The sequence below is a fragment of the Bacillus rossius genome, chromosome 3 (assembly GCF_032445375.1).
Source record: "Bacillus rossius redtenbacheri isolate Brsri chromosome 3, Brsri_v3, whole genome shotgun sequence".
NCBI classification, from domain to species: domain Eukaryota; kingdom Metazoa; phylum Arthropoda; class Insecta; order Phasmatodea; family Bacillidae; genus Bacillus; species Bacillus rossius.
The window spans coordinates 80,439,318-80,457,140 of record NC_086332.1 but is presented as its reverse complement, the minus strand read 5'-3'; the positions used below and the strand labels follow the sequence as shown (position 1 = coordinate 80,457,140).

The 17,823-nt window shown below is 34.9% G+C and overlaps 1 protein-coding gene across 8 annotated transcripts in view; it reads left to right on the top strand.

Moving 5' to 3' along the window:
* LOC134530959 (putative sodium-dependent multivitamin transporter) overlaps positions 1-16,212 on the top strand; it is a 72,463-nt gene extending 56,251 nt beyond the window's left edge. For all 8 annotated transcript variants that reach the window (XM_063366321.1, XM_063366326.1, XM_063366324.1 and 5 more), the window contains 4 exons: positions 573-797; positions 7,013-7,221; positions 7,879-8,083; positions 14,612-16,212. In XM_063366321.1, coding sequence (XP_063222391.1) covers positions 573-797; positions 7,013-7,221; positions 7,879-8,083; positions 14,612-14,707 — 735 coding nt within the window. In that variant the 3' untranslated portion in view covers positions 14,708-16,212. The remainder of the gene's footprint in view (positions 1-572; positions 798-7,012; positions 7,222-7,878; positions 8,084-14,611) is intronic.
* Positions 16,213-17,823: the final 1,611 nt, after the last annotated feature.

The following is a 17,823-nucleotide window of genomic DNA, read 5'->3' as shown; positions in this document are numbered from 1 at the left end:
TGGTGATTCTGAATTATGTGCCTTGTTAACTTTTGCTTACAACCAGAGCAGGCCAAGTGTAAAACAGTAATTATTTGAATTTCCTGTCATTTTCTCTTTCATGTGAGGTTACCGATGAGACATTTTTAACATTAATTTATTTGGATGCATTTAGGCAATGAGGAATTATAATTACTTAAATTTTGGGTCTTGGATGAAAAAAATACTTGCATGTTTCTTTGTAAAGGAATCAACATGGAAAATAGTGATGCAATATTATTTGGTTGTGATGTAAGTGTAAAGTTTTATTACAAGGCTTCGTGAAAATGGGTGCAAAACAAGAAAAGGGTTTATGTTAATGGTAATTGTTATTGATTGTGTAGCTGTTTCCAATATAAATGACAGCTTACTCAATTTGGCATTTCTTATGATATTCACACGGTTACAGCAATCTGAAACTTCTAATGCAAATTGATGGATTAATTTTTTTTTTCCTGTGGCAAGATTTGTAGACGTAGTTGTGAAAACATTTATTATTGAACCAAGTGGCACTCTGTGTTGGGAAATAATGGTGTGATGTTTGTGTGTTACAGCCAGTGTATAAGAGAGTGAAGGCAAGAGAAATACCAGAAAAAATGAATAATATCATCCTGAAATCTTTTGCGCTTGCATATGGTTTAGTGAGTGTCGCGTTGGCGTTCTCTGCTGACTACCTTGGAGGATTGCTGCAAGCAAGTCTAAGCATTTTGGGTGTAGTTGGCGGTCCCACCTTGGGCATGTTTACTCTTGGCATGTTTTTCACCATCACCAATGAAACGGTATGTATTCTGCTGTCTTTTGCATTACTACTCAGACCTAAAACATTATATATTACCCCAGTGGTGAAAATTGTTTACTGCGATAGGGAGCTCGAAAATATTTAATTCTCCAGAGGCAAACCTTCTGCGGGTAAACACTGTAATTAAATTATTTTATGTCTTGTCACTTAAGACTAATGATCACTTCAGTCAATAGGTACATAAACACAACATAGTTGCCATATTTAGCACATATTTTCTCATCCCACAGACAAAAAGGTGTATGGTTGACTATTAATGTGTAAACAAATCAGGCTGCACTTTTGCATTTGGCTTTAGGGGGAGTGTGAAGTAAACCACACCAGTGATCACAGTAATAGTACAGGCTCTTGGCATTCTTCCAAATATTACACTTGATCTATGTGGTGATTTTCTGTTACTACACTAGTTTTCATGACCAGCATGATTTGTGATATTGCCATGTCTCTGTGATGCAGCAAGTTACGTGTATCCTAAATAAATTGAAAATACAAACCCCACCCAATTAATCCAGTTGATTTTTTTATAAATTAAACCTTTGAGAAATGTTTGCTAGCATGTTGCAATACCCATTTTGAAAGTAAAATAAGCATCAAAATTATTTATGTTGTTTTGATTTATAAAAATGTGAAAATCTTTTTATTATAAAAAACTAAAAGAGAGGATTATTTGTATGCAGGAATATTTGGTTTACAAACATTTAGAATGTAAAAGTTATGTTTTAAATAAGTTTCATTGAAAATGCTAATATAATGGATGCTAATTTATAAAATAATATATGTTAATTTTTCCAGCCCCTGCAAATGAGTAACACAAAAAAAAATGTACATGTCTACCAAATTACAGTGAAATATGAGGACACATATACATACATAGTAAATTGTTTGCTGGTTTTATGGTAAATTTATTATTTAGCTAAAGTATTAACTGCCCTAGACATAGTTAAAAGTGCATGATGTAATAACATGGTATAAATACATATATATAAAAACATATTTTTTTGCTAGAATATTCATATTTTAACTATAATTTACATATTATTTATGAAACAGACAACCTTTAATTTTTACAATGTTTTGTCGATTTATTGAAGGGCTCGCCATAAATGTAACTCCTAAGTGTGGTATGTGTAATATCAGTAATTTATAATCTTCTTTTCAATTGAGGCTATGAATTCTCCATTTACGCAACTAATCAAGGCTCCACTATCGAACAAAACTGCTACATCTATACTGTTTACATTCAGGTTAGGTTCTGGACATTAAACCTTTAGCAGCGCCTGTTTTGTTGATAATTAGAATGGAGCTGTCTGCAGTCTGAAGAATCTCTGAAACAGTTCTGAAGTATCTCTGGAACACAAAGTGGTTCCTTCATCTTAGGAATCAAGTTAAAACCACAAGGGCTTAAGTCTGGGGAGTATGGTGGATGGTACAGCACTTCCCAGCTCCACTGATTGAAAAATTAACCACAGCTTGCACTGCGTGCGACCTAGCATTGTCCTGCAAAATGATGGATGGGTTCTGCAGAAAATGTACTACTTCTTTCTCAAAGCTGGTTGCAGGTTGTGTTCCAAAAATGAAGAAATATACTGCTTATTAACAGTCTGCTGTGTGGGAATGGTAATGTTAGGATAACACCATCACAGTCGTACATGAGAATCACCATAACTTTTACATTGCTGGGGTACTGACAAACTTTTGATTTTCGGGGTTACCTGCAATGATGCTATTTGTTCTATTGGCGTTTCAGTTGTTGCTCGTACGATTGGCCCATATCTCATCCAGCATAATGATACGGCATAAGAAGGTCTTTCCTTGGCGCTCATAGCACTCCAATTGGTTATGAGCAGCATCACTTCTTGAACATTTCTGCATTTTCATAAAATCTTGTGGAACCCATCATGGTTCAGTTTTTCTCATGCCCGGGTGTTCTTTCAGAATGTGAAGCACAGTTGTATGCGCTAATGCTGTCTCTTGGGCCAGCTCAAGAATTGTATGGCATTGATCACTGTCCAATAACGCTGCAATACCATACACGTTTTCACTGACTCTAAGACGACCTGGCAACACAAGTCTGCCACATTTTTGCATCCCTCATTGGAGGCTTTTACAGATGCCCCACAAGCCTCTTGAAGACCTTGCTGACACTGTCATGACCTCTGGCACATTAAATCTTTATCCAACTCCATTGTTTCTGTTTCGAAAACATCGTGATAACTCTACATTCGATCGCCAGCTAACACAAGGCTCTGTTCTTATTGTCAGTGGGCATGCACATGATGTGAGAAGGGAGAGTTCATTTGCTCTGGAGCTACGGTAGGTATGTAGCTAACATGTGGATACAAGTGACGTTATTTGGTTTCATTGCATGGTGTCTATACAGCAGTGATGCCACTATTAAAGTTAGAACCCTTGTATGAAAATACAAGTTAACCTATGTAATGGTAACAAAATGTAAACAGACTGGTAGCCATTTTGAAGTGGAAACATAAATAATTGTTATATGCAATATTTAAAAAATCAATTTACCTATTTGGAAAAAAAGATCTTATTTCGAAAAAGGTGAAAGTGTTTAATATTTACAATATATAAAACTTTACTGCCTCAAGATGTATGATTAATGTTTGCTTAATAATTATTATACATAAATATTAAGTTGATGTAAATATTGTAGGTACTGAATTTCTTTAAACTGACAACTTTTGTAAATAGTACAGTCATTGAGTTATTTAATAATGTGATTTTACTAGTAATTTGTGGTTTCAGTGACTCAAGACCTAACTCCTTGAATTTTTCAAGCTTCAAAGCTAGTCCCAATTTGAATACAAAAAACTCAACTCAACCCAGAATTTTGAGTACTCATGCAGTCATGCACCCCTTGTGATAACCTAGTAGAAACAGGATTTTCAATTTTTAGTGGCACCTGAGTACGCAGGAACGTTTTAAGATTGTTTGAAGGTATTTACCATGTTTTCTACAACTCCATTAGTAGAGGGATGATGTGGCTGTGAAAATGTATACTTAATTCCATTTTGCATGCAGAAAAGAGAAAACTCCTCTGAAGAAAACTGTTTTCCATTGCCAGACACCAGTTGTTTGGGAAGACAAACAGTGGCAAACGAAATGCAGAGCTTAGCCAGAATCGCAACTGATGTGATATTTGGTAACCTGCAAATTTATGGCCACTTGGACAAACTGTCAACAAAGACTAAGTAGTAATTTTTCTGTTAGGGACTCTGCAAATCAAATGAACCTGTTGCCATAAACTACCAGTTCACAGCAAAAACGGACTTTTCAGGCAAAGCCTTGCCTTGCATACATGCTCTAAAATTTGCAACCAAACTTCTCCGAATCTGCATGGATTTTTAGTCCACCATACATATGAATGTGCCAGTGCTTTTATTTTACAAATTCGGAAATGATGTAAGTGGAGCTCCTGTAGGACATGTTTGCGTAGAGATGTGGGTAAAACAACCCTTTGTCCCCACAGCAAGTAGCCCCGCTAAAGTGCAAGCTCATTTTCCAGGAATAGAAAGGTCTAAGTAAGTCATCAACTGCCTCTGGCCAGCGATAATGAACAGACAGAATTACTCTGCTGAGAAGGACATCTCTCTCAGAAGCCAATCAAATTTTAGTTGGAGTCACTGGCAAGAATTTGGCAGCACCAGTGTGTAGAAATGAAAACTTTTCAGATTTCACCTGAGAAGGAAGAGGCAATTGGAAAAGACCATCAGCATTGCCATTGGTATTACCTTCTAGATATTTCACAACATAATCAAATCCTTTCAACAAAACAGTCCCCAATTGTAACCTGTTGGTTGCTACCTAATTGTGGGATTCCCAAATGTTCACCAAGGATGTGAACAAGGGGTTGATGCTAAGTCACCAGTAAAAACCTATGCCCTTACACACATTGGAAAAATGGCAGTACAGGATCATAATGTGTTTTCATCTTACCTTGTTAGTTCCTTGTTAGTACCTTAGTTCTTTAAGATCTCCCAAAGCACTATGGCAATCAGACCAACTCCATGTACAATCCTTTTTTAGTATTTCATGCAGGGGTATTAACTTAGTCTGCAAATTTGGCAAAACTTTGCATAATAATTAACTAGTCCAAGCTCTTAATTGTGTGACATCTTTTGATATTGGGGCCTAACTATACGTGCACCTTGTCACTGCATGCGTGCAACCCTTTACTGTCAACATTATGACCCAACAACCAAACACTCTTTTGAAGAAACTTACATTTTTGTTTGCTTACCTTAAAATCACTATCACTTAGCTGGTGCAACAACTTGTGTAGGTTTTGTTTATGTTGCTCCTTGGACTGACCTGTGACAATGATGTTGTCTTGGAAACAGATGACTCCATGCAACTTTCTCCATGGTCCTTTCAAAATGGCAGGATATGATGTTATGCCAAATGGAAATAACTGTAATGGTAAAGATCCCGATGTGTGTTGATCGTGACCAACACTTGTGAACTAGGGCTAACTGAAACTGCTGAAAAGCTTGCAACAAGTCATTTGTGGAAAATTCTACTTACCCCTACAACTTGGTAAACAATTCTTTAGCATGTGTCAGTGTGTAACCTGCATAGATGCGAACACTGCAGTAACGTTTTGATATCGGGACTTTTGTAGTGCCAACTCACTGAAGTACACTGGGTGCTATGATTTTAAGTGGACTGCAGTTGGTTCCAAGAGGTATTCTCAAAACTGGTCCTTGTATCTCAAATATTGCAGAAGTAACTGCACCACTCTCAATCTCCATTTCTAACTTTACCTTTCCTACAACCACATATAACACCCACTGTTTCCTTCTAGGCTCAATTAACTGACGTAGCGATGCAAATTCATCCTCAAGGTTTGTTTACATTATGATTCTCCTCACTCAAGACGTAGTTACGAAACACCGTCCCATCTCGTTTTCCTGCAGCTAGGTTAGGGAACATTTTGTTAAGGTGATACAGTTGTGGCATTGATAATTTCAAAAAATGACAGTTTTCTTGTAAATACCTTCTTCACCACAGCACATGCACAGGCTGTGGGAACTGCCAAATTTTTTTTTTGTAGTGCAACTAATACGTCTGTCGACTTCTCTGGTGTCCTTATGACACAGATTTGCTATTTTCACCACATCCTTGCCGGCACATTTTAAACATGTGGACTTCTTCTTGCATCACCTTTCCTTCTTTTCCTGTATGTGTTTTGAGGCCTGCATTTCCCACTGTAGCTTTGTACTTAGTTGCTAAACTTACTGCTATTTCAAAGGTTAGGCCATTTGCCTCAAGATACAACTTTTAAGTTATTTCTTTGATTTTTAAACTTATCACAAACTGATCAACAAAGGGTTGTACAGGAAAGTACCGTAACTACAAAAATGAGAAAGTTTTTGTAACCCCACAACAAAATATGCAAGTGTTCCCACTGCACACAATGGTGAAAAGAATGATGCGCAGCAATAACGAAAGTTTCATTGCAAGGTGGCTTGATTGAATGGCAACTATGTAGTTCTGCATAACTTAGTTCCTTAAGGTTTTTTTTACACTGACAAAGAAATCACTAAAACCTATAATTCAACAGACAAAAAAGGTTGTAAATAAATTTTGTGCATTAAGCCATCATTACTTAAGTACAGAATTAGTTTATGTATTATAATTTTCTGAATGAATCTGGTTTTGTTATGTTTTATTTTATTCATTATAAAATATTATGAAAACATGAGACAACCTGTAAAGTATTATTTTACTGAATTTTTATATTTAAAATGAAATATTTTGGTTCTCCTGCATTTTTGTGTGTAATTTTACAAATGCTGTTATATATTTAAAACCAAATATGAATATTTTATTTTACATACAACAAAAAATATTCCGCACATATTCAAAGGAATACCTATTTTATTAGAAAGTTTGTTTTATTCCTAAGTCATAAAGAAACAGAATAAATGATGTAATATAGAAACTGACACTGTATTATATTTGCCTCAATTGTTAGATTAATATTTCCTTTAAAAAAAAAATCTGTGGTATCTGATGCTAACAGGATACTTCATTGAAATTTTTCTAATGTTATTTAGTGGAAATTCAGTATATATTTATTTTTACATTCTCTTATGCAGTAGTTCATTGGCATTTATCTCTTGTATCCATTGTTCTTGTAACTTGTTGTTGACCAACTGACTCTCGCTCATCCAGGGAGCTGTGTGTGGCTTGCTGACCGGGCTGAGTATCGCCTTCTGGATCGCGTTTGGAGGTCCCAAGCCACCGGTGATAACGCTGCCAATTTCCACGGAGGGGTGCACCAACCAGCCAAATGTTTCTGACGCTGGTAGCAGCGCCGAGTTGTATCGCCAATCTGATACCATTTTTAACACAAGTGTGTCGCAACTTGTATCAAATGAAAGGTAACTATTTTAAATGTCTTCCCCCCCCCCCCCCCTTTCCTTCATAAAATATTTACTTATCCTACTGCAATGAAATCACATTAAAAAGTACCCAAAAAAACTTAAACATTGATACTTCAAAATCTTATGGATTTGAAAATACTTAAGTAAGAACTACTTTCAACTAGGCCTGACCGCCTGAGTAAACATTATAAACTTCAAATATCAACGCTGATCATTTATTTTTCATATTTAATTGTATTGTGATTATGAAGTCATGAAACTAGTGCTTTAGAATGTACATAATTTGCAGATTCTGGAATTATTAAATACACATTTGATTTTAAATCTTTTACACAATGCAGTTTTTTTCTCTACTTTAAATTGAAACTGGGAACTCTGTAAACATGTGAATCCACCATGTATTCCTCTTTTGATTATTCTGGGTTTTGCACCATGGTATTTCACTAATCACCTTCAGGGTTAATGGTCTTGTAGTACATTCTTTTTTAGCTTACTGGGTGAAGTGTGATAGCAGTTTAACTGTTTTACATAAAGGTTTTATGTTTGTGAAATGTACTGTACTCTCAGTTGGCTAATTTATAATGCATCAAACACAGAGATTCACTAAATTTCTGCAAATAACACTGGCTGTTGGTCGTGTTTTGCCCCATGCAGCTCCGACAGCAATTACTTCTACCTGTACAAGCTGTCCTACTTGTGGTACGTGGTTATCGGGTTTCTCATGACCGTGGTGGTCGGCCTGCTGGTGAGTGCGGTTTGCAAGATGTTTCGCAAGACGGAACCTCCTGCTCCCAACCCGGACCTGTTCATACCCTGCGTCAGGAGTTACATCCTACGGCAGATGGCCAAGAAACAACTAGTAAGTATCTCTACTGTATTTTTGGCACCAGTGCTCCCAGTAGACTGGAGTTATGGCTTTGTTTGTTAATCTTAGAGAATTAAATGAGCAATTCTTCTTTATGTGTACTAGCAGTATTAAAAATGGCTAATGATTTTGTTTAAATTTACAAAATTGTTGTTTTCATTTTCATGGCGGCTGTAAATTGATCTAGTGTTAAGTCCAAACTGTACGTAAAATCGCTTTAACACAAATATTTAGTATTATAATATTTAAACACGACCTTAAAAAAATATACCATACCAAAAAGATATGTATCTTACAGACATGCATAACAAACAAGAAAAATATTACAGACAAGATCTGGAAGATTTCAATATAAAGCGTGTGTCACCTTGAGCATAGAGTAATGATTAAATGTATGTGTACAAAGGGAACACACCTGATCCATACTGTTCAAACTTATATAAATATAAAAAGGATAATTTTTTTTTCATCTAACCTTCCAAAAACTTTATTATTGTTTAGTTAAACATATTGTAAAAAGAACAATTATTTGTATAATGCACTATCTACACAAAAAAAGAAAGTAATTATTTACTCTGGAAAATGTGCTTAGGTATTTATATACAAATACGTTAAGCTTTGTCTCCTTCAACTTTTGCCCTCGTGGTCAGTGACACTGCACTGGGTAAGCAACTGGTGTAAGTTCATTAGTATATTTGAATGAAACCAATTTTTCCAGCAGTACTCAATTAAATTTGGAGGTACACTTGTTTTTGAGAGCAAAAGGAATTCTTATATTACTTATAAAGCGATCAAAATCTTTACTTTATAAGACAATCATACTTCAATTTATTAAGATTTCCTTACAGAACAATCAAAGCTAGGCATATATTGAGCTTAATGGGACATATCAAAAATGTTTACAACTACAGAAAATTAAAATACAAAAAAAAATATATATATATATTTTTTAGAAACTTATATAGACCTAGCACTGTATATTGAGGCTAAATTGCACACCCATATTTTTCACACTCACAAAATCACTTGTCTTTGTTTTTTTTTTATCACTTTTACTTTTAAATAACTATTTTTAATAAAATAGATGATTTCCTATTTTTTTGGTAGCTTATAAGTAGGGGTAGTCAAATTTCGTTAATGACGAAATCGCGAAATTTTAAAAAAATCACTTGCACATGATGTGTAATACAAATAACCTTATTTGGTAGTGATAAGACGTTAATATACTGCATTTCGTTTTAACGAAATTTGCTGTGATGCGCGAAATATGTAGTTTTTCACGAAATATGACGAAATCGCGATATTCGCGCGAAATTAACCTTTTTTATCACGAAAAATCACGTTGAATCATTCTGGAACTTGCACAAAACGTTTATTATTCCAAGAGGTTATATGTGAGACGCCATCTTTGCTTTTGTTTTTCTCTAGCACCCATAGAGTAGAGCGTGGCAATAAACATTATCACTTTAGCTACTGGTGGACAAATCAACAGATGGCGTTGGTAGTTACGAGTGTCGAAATGTTCTATGATTTTGTTTTCACGAGTGCGTGTCTGTCGAGTTTAAGTTCTTTATTTCCGAGTGGATGCAATATGTCTCTCTTCCGCATCTATGATCGTTTTCCGTTGAAAGTTTTTGTGTCATTTTGGTCATATTACCGTGGTCACTGGATAAACGTATAAAATGCCGAAAGTTGTGTTTTCGAAAGAGCTGAAGGATTTTACGTAATCAGTAAAGAAAAAGGCATCATGATGTGCAAGTTCTGTAATGTGCAAGTCGACTGGAAAATAAAATACACGTGTGAAAACACTGTAAATTTCGAGCATCGCACAAGGTGAACAAAGCATCGGGTTCTGGAACTAAGCGTCAAGTTACTCTAGAACCATATATTTCACGAATGAAAATTATTACATCCAGACGTACGCCTACTCAGTCTCCGTCGTCGCACACGTTCCTACGAGACGTAGAAGGCCATAAAACGGCAAAAATGACATTATTTTGCCGACCGCAAATGCGTCTGGTGACGCAATCGTCGATAGGCCTTAACTCAATCTTTGTTCCTTTCTCTGAATCGGCCAAACGCAGTCCAGAAAAATAGCGTCACTTCCATATTAGCCAATCAAATCATAACTTTCAAAATGTTAATTGTTGTATTTGGGCGTCCTAGCCGAGGCGACTATTTATTTTCGTAGTTGTCACGGCAATGCACGAAAATAAATGCCGGCCAAGAGTGCCAACATATACATGAACAAATACCGCACACGCAATTGAGGCGGTGAAAAAGTAAACAAAAAAAAAACAATACTCTGTACTGTTGAATAAGTACAGTGTTTTGGTGGGGACTAGTTTGCAGGAAACATATAATAGCTGATTTTCAGAGATAGGTAGTCAAAATGGACTTGAGCCACTAACGTTTATGATCAGTTTCCGATTTTTTTGTATGTAATCTTGAGAATTTTAATTACAAATGCAGCGTGCTAAATTTTAGATGTGAATGTACTTCAAAACATTGTTTTTGATAAATTTCGACCAAATAAAACAATTATTCCATCAAACATATACATGTGTATAAAATTATAATGACGAAATAGTTATTTTTTCTAACTAAACAATTTTTTTTTCACCGAAATTTGGCACCGAAATAACTCTTTTTATTCACCGAAATGGGCCTTTTTTATTTACCATTTTTCATTGGCCCTACTTATAAGTTGTGGTATAACGAGGTTAAAATGTACTTTTATATACCAATGTAATTGTTTTAGTATGTGTATCTGCAGATATTCCCAATTTTCTGGTTTTCTGGTATACCCTCTTTTATCGCATAATCGTCGCATCTATATTCTAGGGCGTCAAAATTTGGATAATAAAACCTCTCACGTAAATGTCGCATCATGTTTTTGGTCCAGCTATTCAATTCCGAGCGCTTTGTGTAGGTATATTTTCCATATAAAACAATGTGTTTAAAGTATAAATCTAATATTTATTCGGAAATTACCACTTACTTATTTAATTAACGGAAATACTAAGATGTCTGATGTGTAAATTTTCTTTTAAAGACTTTTTAAACATTATCTTTATCTGTTTATCTGTGTCACCGCGGTGTACTGCTTATAAAAATGTAGCCAGCGCTAGTTGACATAATTCATGTTTGGTTATGTTACTTCCCATATAGAGCGTGCACACGTAGTCGAATATCGATACTGATATCTTGCTGATTGCATGTAACACGCGCTATCTGTCGAGAGATGAGTTAACTACATTTTTTGGCCCTCACTCTTTCGTGGTGTGTACTACGACGATAGTTATGTGTTAGTTCAGGCTCGCATTCACATTTTGTTTTTCTATTTAAAGTTGAAGAAAGGTTTTCATTGCATGACTTATTAATTTAAATTGTTCGGCGTGCATTTATATACTCCACTTTTTAAATAAACGTACTTTCCATGAATGGGTTTGGTTCTTATGAATAACTTTACCTAACATAAAAAATTTTTTTTTCGCATAAACGCAGCACCCATACTTTTCAAACTTGATTTTAGTATAAAATGTGCGACGATTATGCGATAAAACACGGTAATTGTTTCCAACTAATACTTTAAAAATTGATGTACATGGAAAAAGAACAATAATTTCACCCATTCAAGTGTCACTAATATTATCTATTTACCTGTTTGTAGTTCTGCAGGCATATTTTACTCCGTTTTTTTCTGTAATTTAAGGCTGTATTTGAATGTTGTGTTTAATGATTAGTCAAAGGCATTTAATGTGTATTGTGCTATGCAAAAATTTATGCAGTAAATTATTTTTTGCTTATACCAAAAAAACTTTTAATAAATAATTTTATTAAGACACTGACTTATTACTTACTAATTATGAATTTTTTGAGACTTGCACTGTAATTATTTATGAAAAGGATTGAATCTGTTTTCAATCAGTTATCAGATCTTAACAAAGAAAAAGAAGAAATGTACGGTATCTGTAATTTTATGGCATAGGTTTTTATCAGGATTGCCCATCACTACTGCACACCCAACTTCTGTGTAGCTACAGAAAAGTATAATTCTGTAATTATTACTTTTACTCTTAAATTAAATCTTAAAAAAATAGCTTTCCTTTGGTAGCTTATAAATTGTGGCATATTGAAGTTATACAACACTCAAAATATTTTTATACAAGCAGAAAATCGTTTTCATTATATCAATTATTTTTGTCCTTTAATTATGATTTTCTCGAATAACGTTAACATTTATCTTTTCATCAACTCATATTTTCCTTTGAAGAAAGGGGATAGGAAAAACTGATTGCTTATTGGTTTCAAAAGTTTGTATGGCTGTAAAATAATTTTATCCGTGACTATAAAAAATATGTCTTTATTAAGAAGGGGTTACCCATTAAGAGATTTTCAGACAATAATTACAGGCAAGATTATTTGGTGAATTGCAATAAAATCGAAATAACACCTTAAAGTATTTCAATACAACACCACCACCGAAATGCAAGTTAATACACCATTTAGCACTGAAATGTAACTAAAAATGTGAAATCAATCAGCATTTTAATGTAACTTTACTCAAACCACAAAAATGTTATCTTTTACTATGGTGAATTCATTGAATGTAATTATTTGTACCAAAATGTATAAACTAAAGTAATTGAAAAAAATTATTATTCTGTTGTTTGATCTTGCATTTCTTATTATGTAGTTACATATGCTACATTAATCATGTGGCACATTTATCAAACACTATAAAATATGCAGATTTAATTTTTTTCTGAGAAGTTGTTTTCTAGACATTGCTTATTACAAATTGTTTTATTGTATAAGTGCATCATGTTTCATTCAGAATGAGACTTTTGGTGAAATAGGTATCAAGAAATATCTTAGTTTCTTATCAGCCAATCGTGGCACATAGCAACAGCACTTTGACTAAAATCCCAAGTCTTTCCCACACTTACCGAACTCTCTGTCTCTCTCAAATTTTTGTGTACCTGGCAAGCTGTTGTATCAGCCCATTTTCAAACAAAAGTGAATTAAAAAAACAAAAGAAAATTATATGAACATGTATTTATGGATAAAAAATAGCAATACTTAAAAAATATGTGAAAAAACATACAAATGAAATAAACAGATAACAACTGCTTTAAGTGGTTTATTCACCACAAAGCAAGAGAGTCATCAGAAACAATAAATTAAAAAGCATGAAACAATGTAAAATATGATCATAAAAGATATGGCAAACACACAAATATAGCTCAAAAAAATAAAAATCTGGTATTTAAATGATACCAGAAAACCTAACCTTAGTACTGTATGCGATCAGTCAACATATTAAATCATTAATTACACTGTTTAGTAAGTGAGGAGGGTAGTAGTCTGGGTTGTTGCAAGCTATAAACATTAGGGCGTGTAAGGACTGGAACATAGTCTCTCGGCTGAATTGATGTCTTTGAGACATGGTGGTTCGATATAATGTAGCTGTCCTGAGACCCTGCCACTGGCATAGTTTACCAGTCAGGAGGATTATTTTTGCGTAAAAGAGTGTTGTATTGTGGTTTTTGATGAAAAAGAAAAATGTCACTAATTAGAAAAAAATAAGAGGTAAGAATCCAGCTCAGTCATTAGGCAAACATGTATGAAAATCACAAAGATGCCTAGAAATTTTGATAGCCAAACATAAAAAAAATTTAATTCTTACAGAAATCAGCACTTAGCAGTTTTGAATATCATGACTGCCTGCAGGTATCAAGCTGCAGGTATGGTCTGTCTGCGAGACATTCTCTGAAGATATTTGGGAATTACATTCGTCGAGTGGTCAGATCAATCGCCTGCCACCTAGGTGATCTGGGTTCAGTTCCTGGTAAAGTAAAATCATGTCGTAGTCTCCAATGACTTCAGTGTCGACGAGACGTTAAGCCATAATCCATTCGTTCTTTCTGAAGGTTGAGTCTGGATTTTAACATTTGGACAGCACAGTGGATGTTACTACACGCCCAAGCCAACTGTGATCCCGAGGAGGGGAGTGACGGGAGCGCTAGTGTCGCAGTGAGAGAGGGGTGGGGAATGAGGAGGGGTATGGTGACAACTCTACTTGCCGTCCCACCCGCGACATGATTCGCTCCGAGCCTTGAGGCGGACTAGGGAAAGGAGGGGACAGTGTGGTGGAAGGGATGACGACGGAGGGAGGGGTCCGTCTGACCTTGGGTAGTTCACATTTTTCCCGGGACCACAGTTGGCTTGGGCGTGTAGTACCAGCGATGACCATTGCATAAGCTCTCTTTGACTTACATACCTTCTTCCACCACTGCATTCTATCACTTACCCAGCAGGTAGTATTGTTTACTGTTATGACCTTGAAGGCCTGGTCAAGGTATATAAATCATTTCTGGACGGAATGGTTATCAAATTAAAAAAAAAAAGCAAGTGTCAAATAAAAGAATACCGTTTGCATTTTTAGAATTTTTTTCACTCCTTTTTTTGGTATGAGTGTCTGTTGTAAATATATATATGTACTTGCTTCCTTCCCAGGATGGAGCTACAAAGCAATATGCTGCCATGGACAAATTGGGTCCAACTGCAGTGAGCTCAGAAAGTTTGAAGAGTGGAGAGTCCGCACCATTATGATGCTATCTCAGATAGTACTTAAAACTATTAAAACCATTGCAGCTTGTACTTAGTCACTCCTACCACTTCTGGAAATAGTTGGCTGTGCTGGTAATTATTCCTCTTTTATATGTACCTATAGTGACCAACAGATATCATGTGAGTTGCTGTGAAAGTCCTAAATGCTGTGTTATGAAATTAATACATGTATGTGAAGATAGGAAAATACATGTATGTGAAAATAGTGGGAGACAAGTAGAGTGACATACCATAATAAACTAGCTCTGTTTAATCATGTTTAATTAGTAACTAAACATGTGATTTTAATTGCATATTTCTTAGATTTCCTTGAATAAAATTTTGTGTGATTGTATGTTTATAACATTATTACACACAAAGAGTGATTAATTTTATAATTTCAGAAATATCAGTATTAAATTTTTATTATTTATATTTCATGAGTACCTAGTACTACATAATAGTCTTAAGTGCAGTGAGATTTTTTTTTTTATCTTTGGTTTTATGAAAATATATATTTTATGGTACAGAATATTAAAAGTGTTATTACATGGATATGAATACATATTGTACAAGAAGTTTTGGGTGTGTACACTGTGCAGGGACTGGAAGTAACGCGCTACTAGTAACGACGTTATTTGTAACAGTTACTTTTTATGGTAACGATCGTGGTTACGCAATATATTAAGATTTCAGTAACTGTAACTATAACTGAATTACATTTTTCTGCCTTAAAGTAACGATAATTGTCGATACTTCTTGCGTTACATTTTTTAAATGTATTTCTTATTGAACGAACAACGATTTGTTGATTTTTTCAATCCCAGAGCGAAAATCCCGACAAGCACATTATTTGCAATGTTATTGCTTGTACTTGTAAAACTGCTGTTGGCTAGCCTGCGCTCGTATTTTTATTGTCATTTATTTAATATTTGCGACATGCGGTTTTACTGCTGTGCTGTTTAATTAATTAACCTACCTGTGCACATGCGCGAAAGCAATGACATAATCTAATGAAGCGAGAAGCCCAGAAAGCAGTCCAGAATTTTCGTTGCCGTGGCCTTCATATTCTAATTTTTTCGAAGTTCGGTCGAGTAATAAAAATAACCTTATAGTGAAGTGCTTATTGTGTGGTGCTGCGAACAATTTTGTAGTGTGAACTAATTACTCAATGTAATTTAAGACCTATTTAAATTTTTTCATTTGAAAGAAAAATATATCTTTACTAAACACAATATGTTTTATTAGCTTTTAATTATAACAATTTTACGTATCACATTTTTAGTTTTTCACAAAATAACTGTTAAAGTAACTTACAGTTACTTTTCTCAGAACTGTAACTGTAACTGGTTCATTTTCAGTAGTGTAACTTGTAGTTGTAACAGGGTTACATTTCCAATGGAGTATTTGTAACTGTAACTGAGTTACTTTTTAAAAGTAACTTTCCAGTCCCTGACACTGTGTACTGAAAATTTTTTAATCAATAAAAATAAAATGTTTTACAAGTACCTAATGTAATTTTATTTTTATTACCTAAAATCCTGAAATATGTTTATGTAGTCTTCCTTCCTTACACAGTGTGATTTGACAATGAAAAAATGCCTAATTTTCACAGTAGTTCTCTTTTTTTTTTTTTAAGTCATTTAGTAAGTGTTTATAAAGCTTGAGAATTTAATCCTAGGAAAATGTGAGGTGTGTAGCTATAAATTTGTTTTGGGTATGGATGTGCTAATTTTAATTTGTAAGATAGGGGGCTGTGGTGATTTTGTCAGACCACTTGTGACATGTGTTCAGATCTCGGCAGATACAAATCAAGATCTATCTCCTGTCTGATGATAGTTTATGTTTCCCCAGTCCTTTGCCTTCTTTCACGGCTCCCATCTAAAGGGTGTCATGATGGCTGTTTCCGAATACCTCCCTAAAGTACACATAGCCAAAAGGATCCTTGAAAAGTGCATCTTAATTAATAAGTACTTTTTTTAAACTTTGAAGTCTTTAAGTCTTTAAGAATTGCTTATGCGGGCTTGTGGAGGAGCTTCCTATTCATTAGTTGTTCTTTCTTTTTTTATTGTGCTTCTGATTGTGCTTCCTTTTCTGGAATGTTCTTCCGATTATGCTTCCTTTTCTTGAATGTGCTTCTTGTTTTAGTGCCCATTCAGGGTAAGGGCAGACATATAATAATATCACATACACTGCTTCTATTCTATTTATTATCTGTTACCACTCTGTGTTTATCCTAGCTCGATGACACCATCATCACAACTGTCTTACAGTGGCACCAACTTCATGACTACACTACAACATCTCCCCTTTCAAAGTTGTTTGTCAAATACACTGTACATACATTACATGTTCAACCTCTTGGGAGGATTTATAACTCTCCCTGATCTTGTTACTGTTGTTCTGTTAACACCAGCTGGTTTGATAGAAGTATCTTGCATTCTAGTGCACCCTACACTCCTGTCAGCTTCCATTAAACTAAATTTATATGATTGTCTATTTGCACTACCATTTTCATCATTCACTACATGGTCTTTATAAGTATTCACTTCGAAGCCTGCAAAACCACTTGTTACACCGTCTCATGTTTCCTGAGCTCTCCTGTGATGTTCTTTACTTCTTCCTTCCTTTTCTTCGCTGTTTATTGGCAATATGACTTTTTGATGTCTTTCACTTTCTTCTGTTTTGGAAGACGCTTTTATGTGTGTTTCATTTCTTCTCACTTCTCTTCCATTCTGGTTCCTTACAACGTAGGATCGTGGAGCGTCGTGTATCCTTACAACTGTAGCAGGTTCCCATTGTGCATTCTTATTTGTTTTTATCACCACCTTGTCTCCTTCTCTAAACTCGCTAGCCTGTTTCAAGGCTGTCTTATCATACTGTTGTTTGCACCGTTCTTGATTTAATATCATTTTTTTATGTGCGTCTTTTTCAACTTTGGGTTGAAGCATTTGACTTGTCACTGGTAGTAATGTTCTTATCTGGCGGCTCATTAGTAGTTGACACGGTGAAATGTTTAAGCGAGACAGTGGCGTGTTTCTGTACTCTCTTAGCAGATCTCTAAAATCTTTTTGCTGCTCCATACTTTTCTTTAGTATTTTCCTTGCTGTGTGACATCC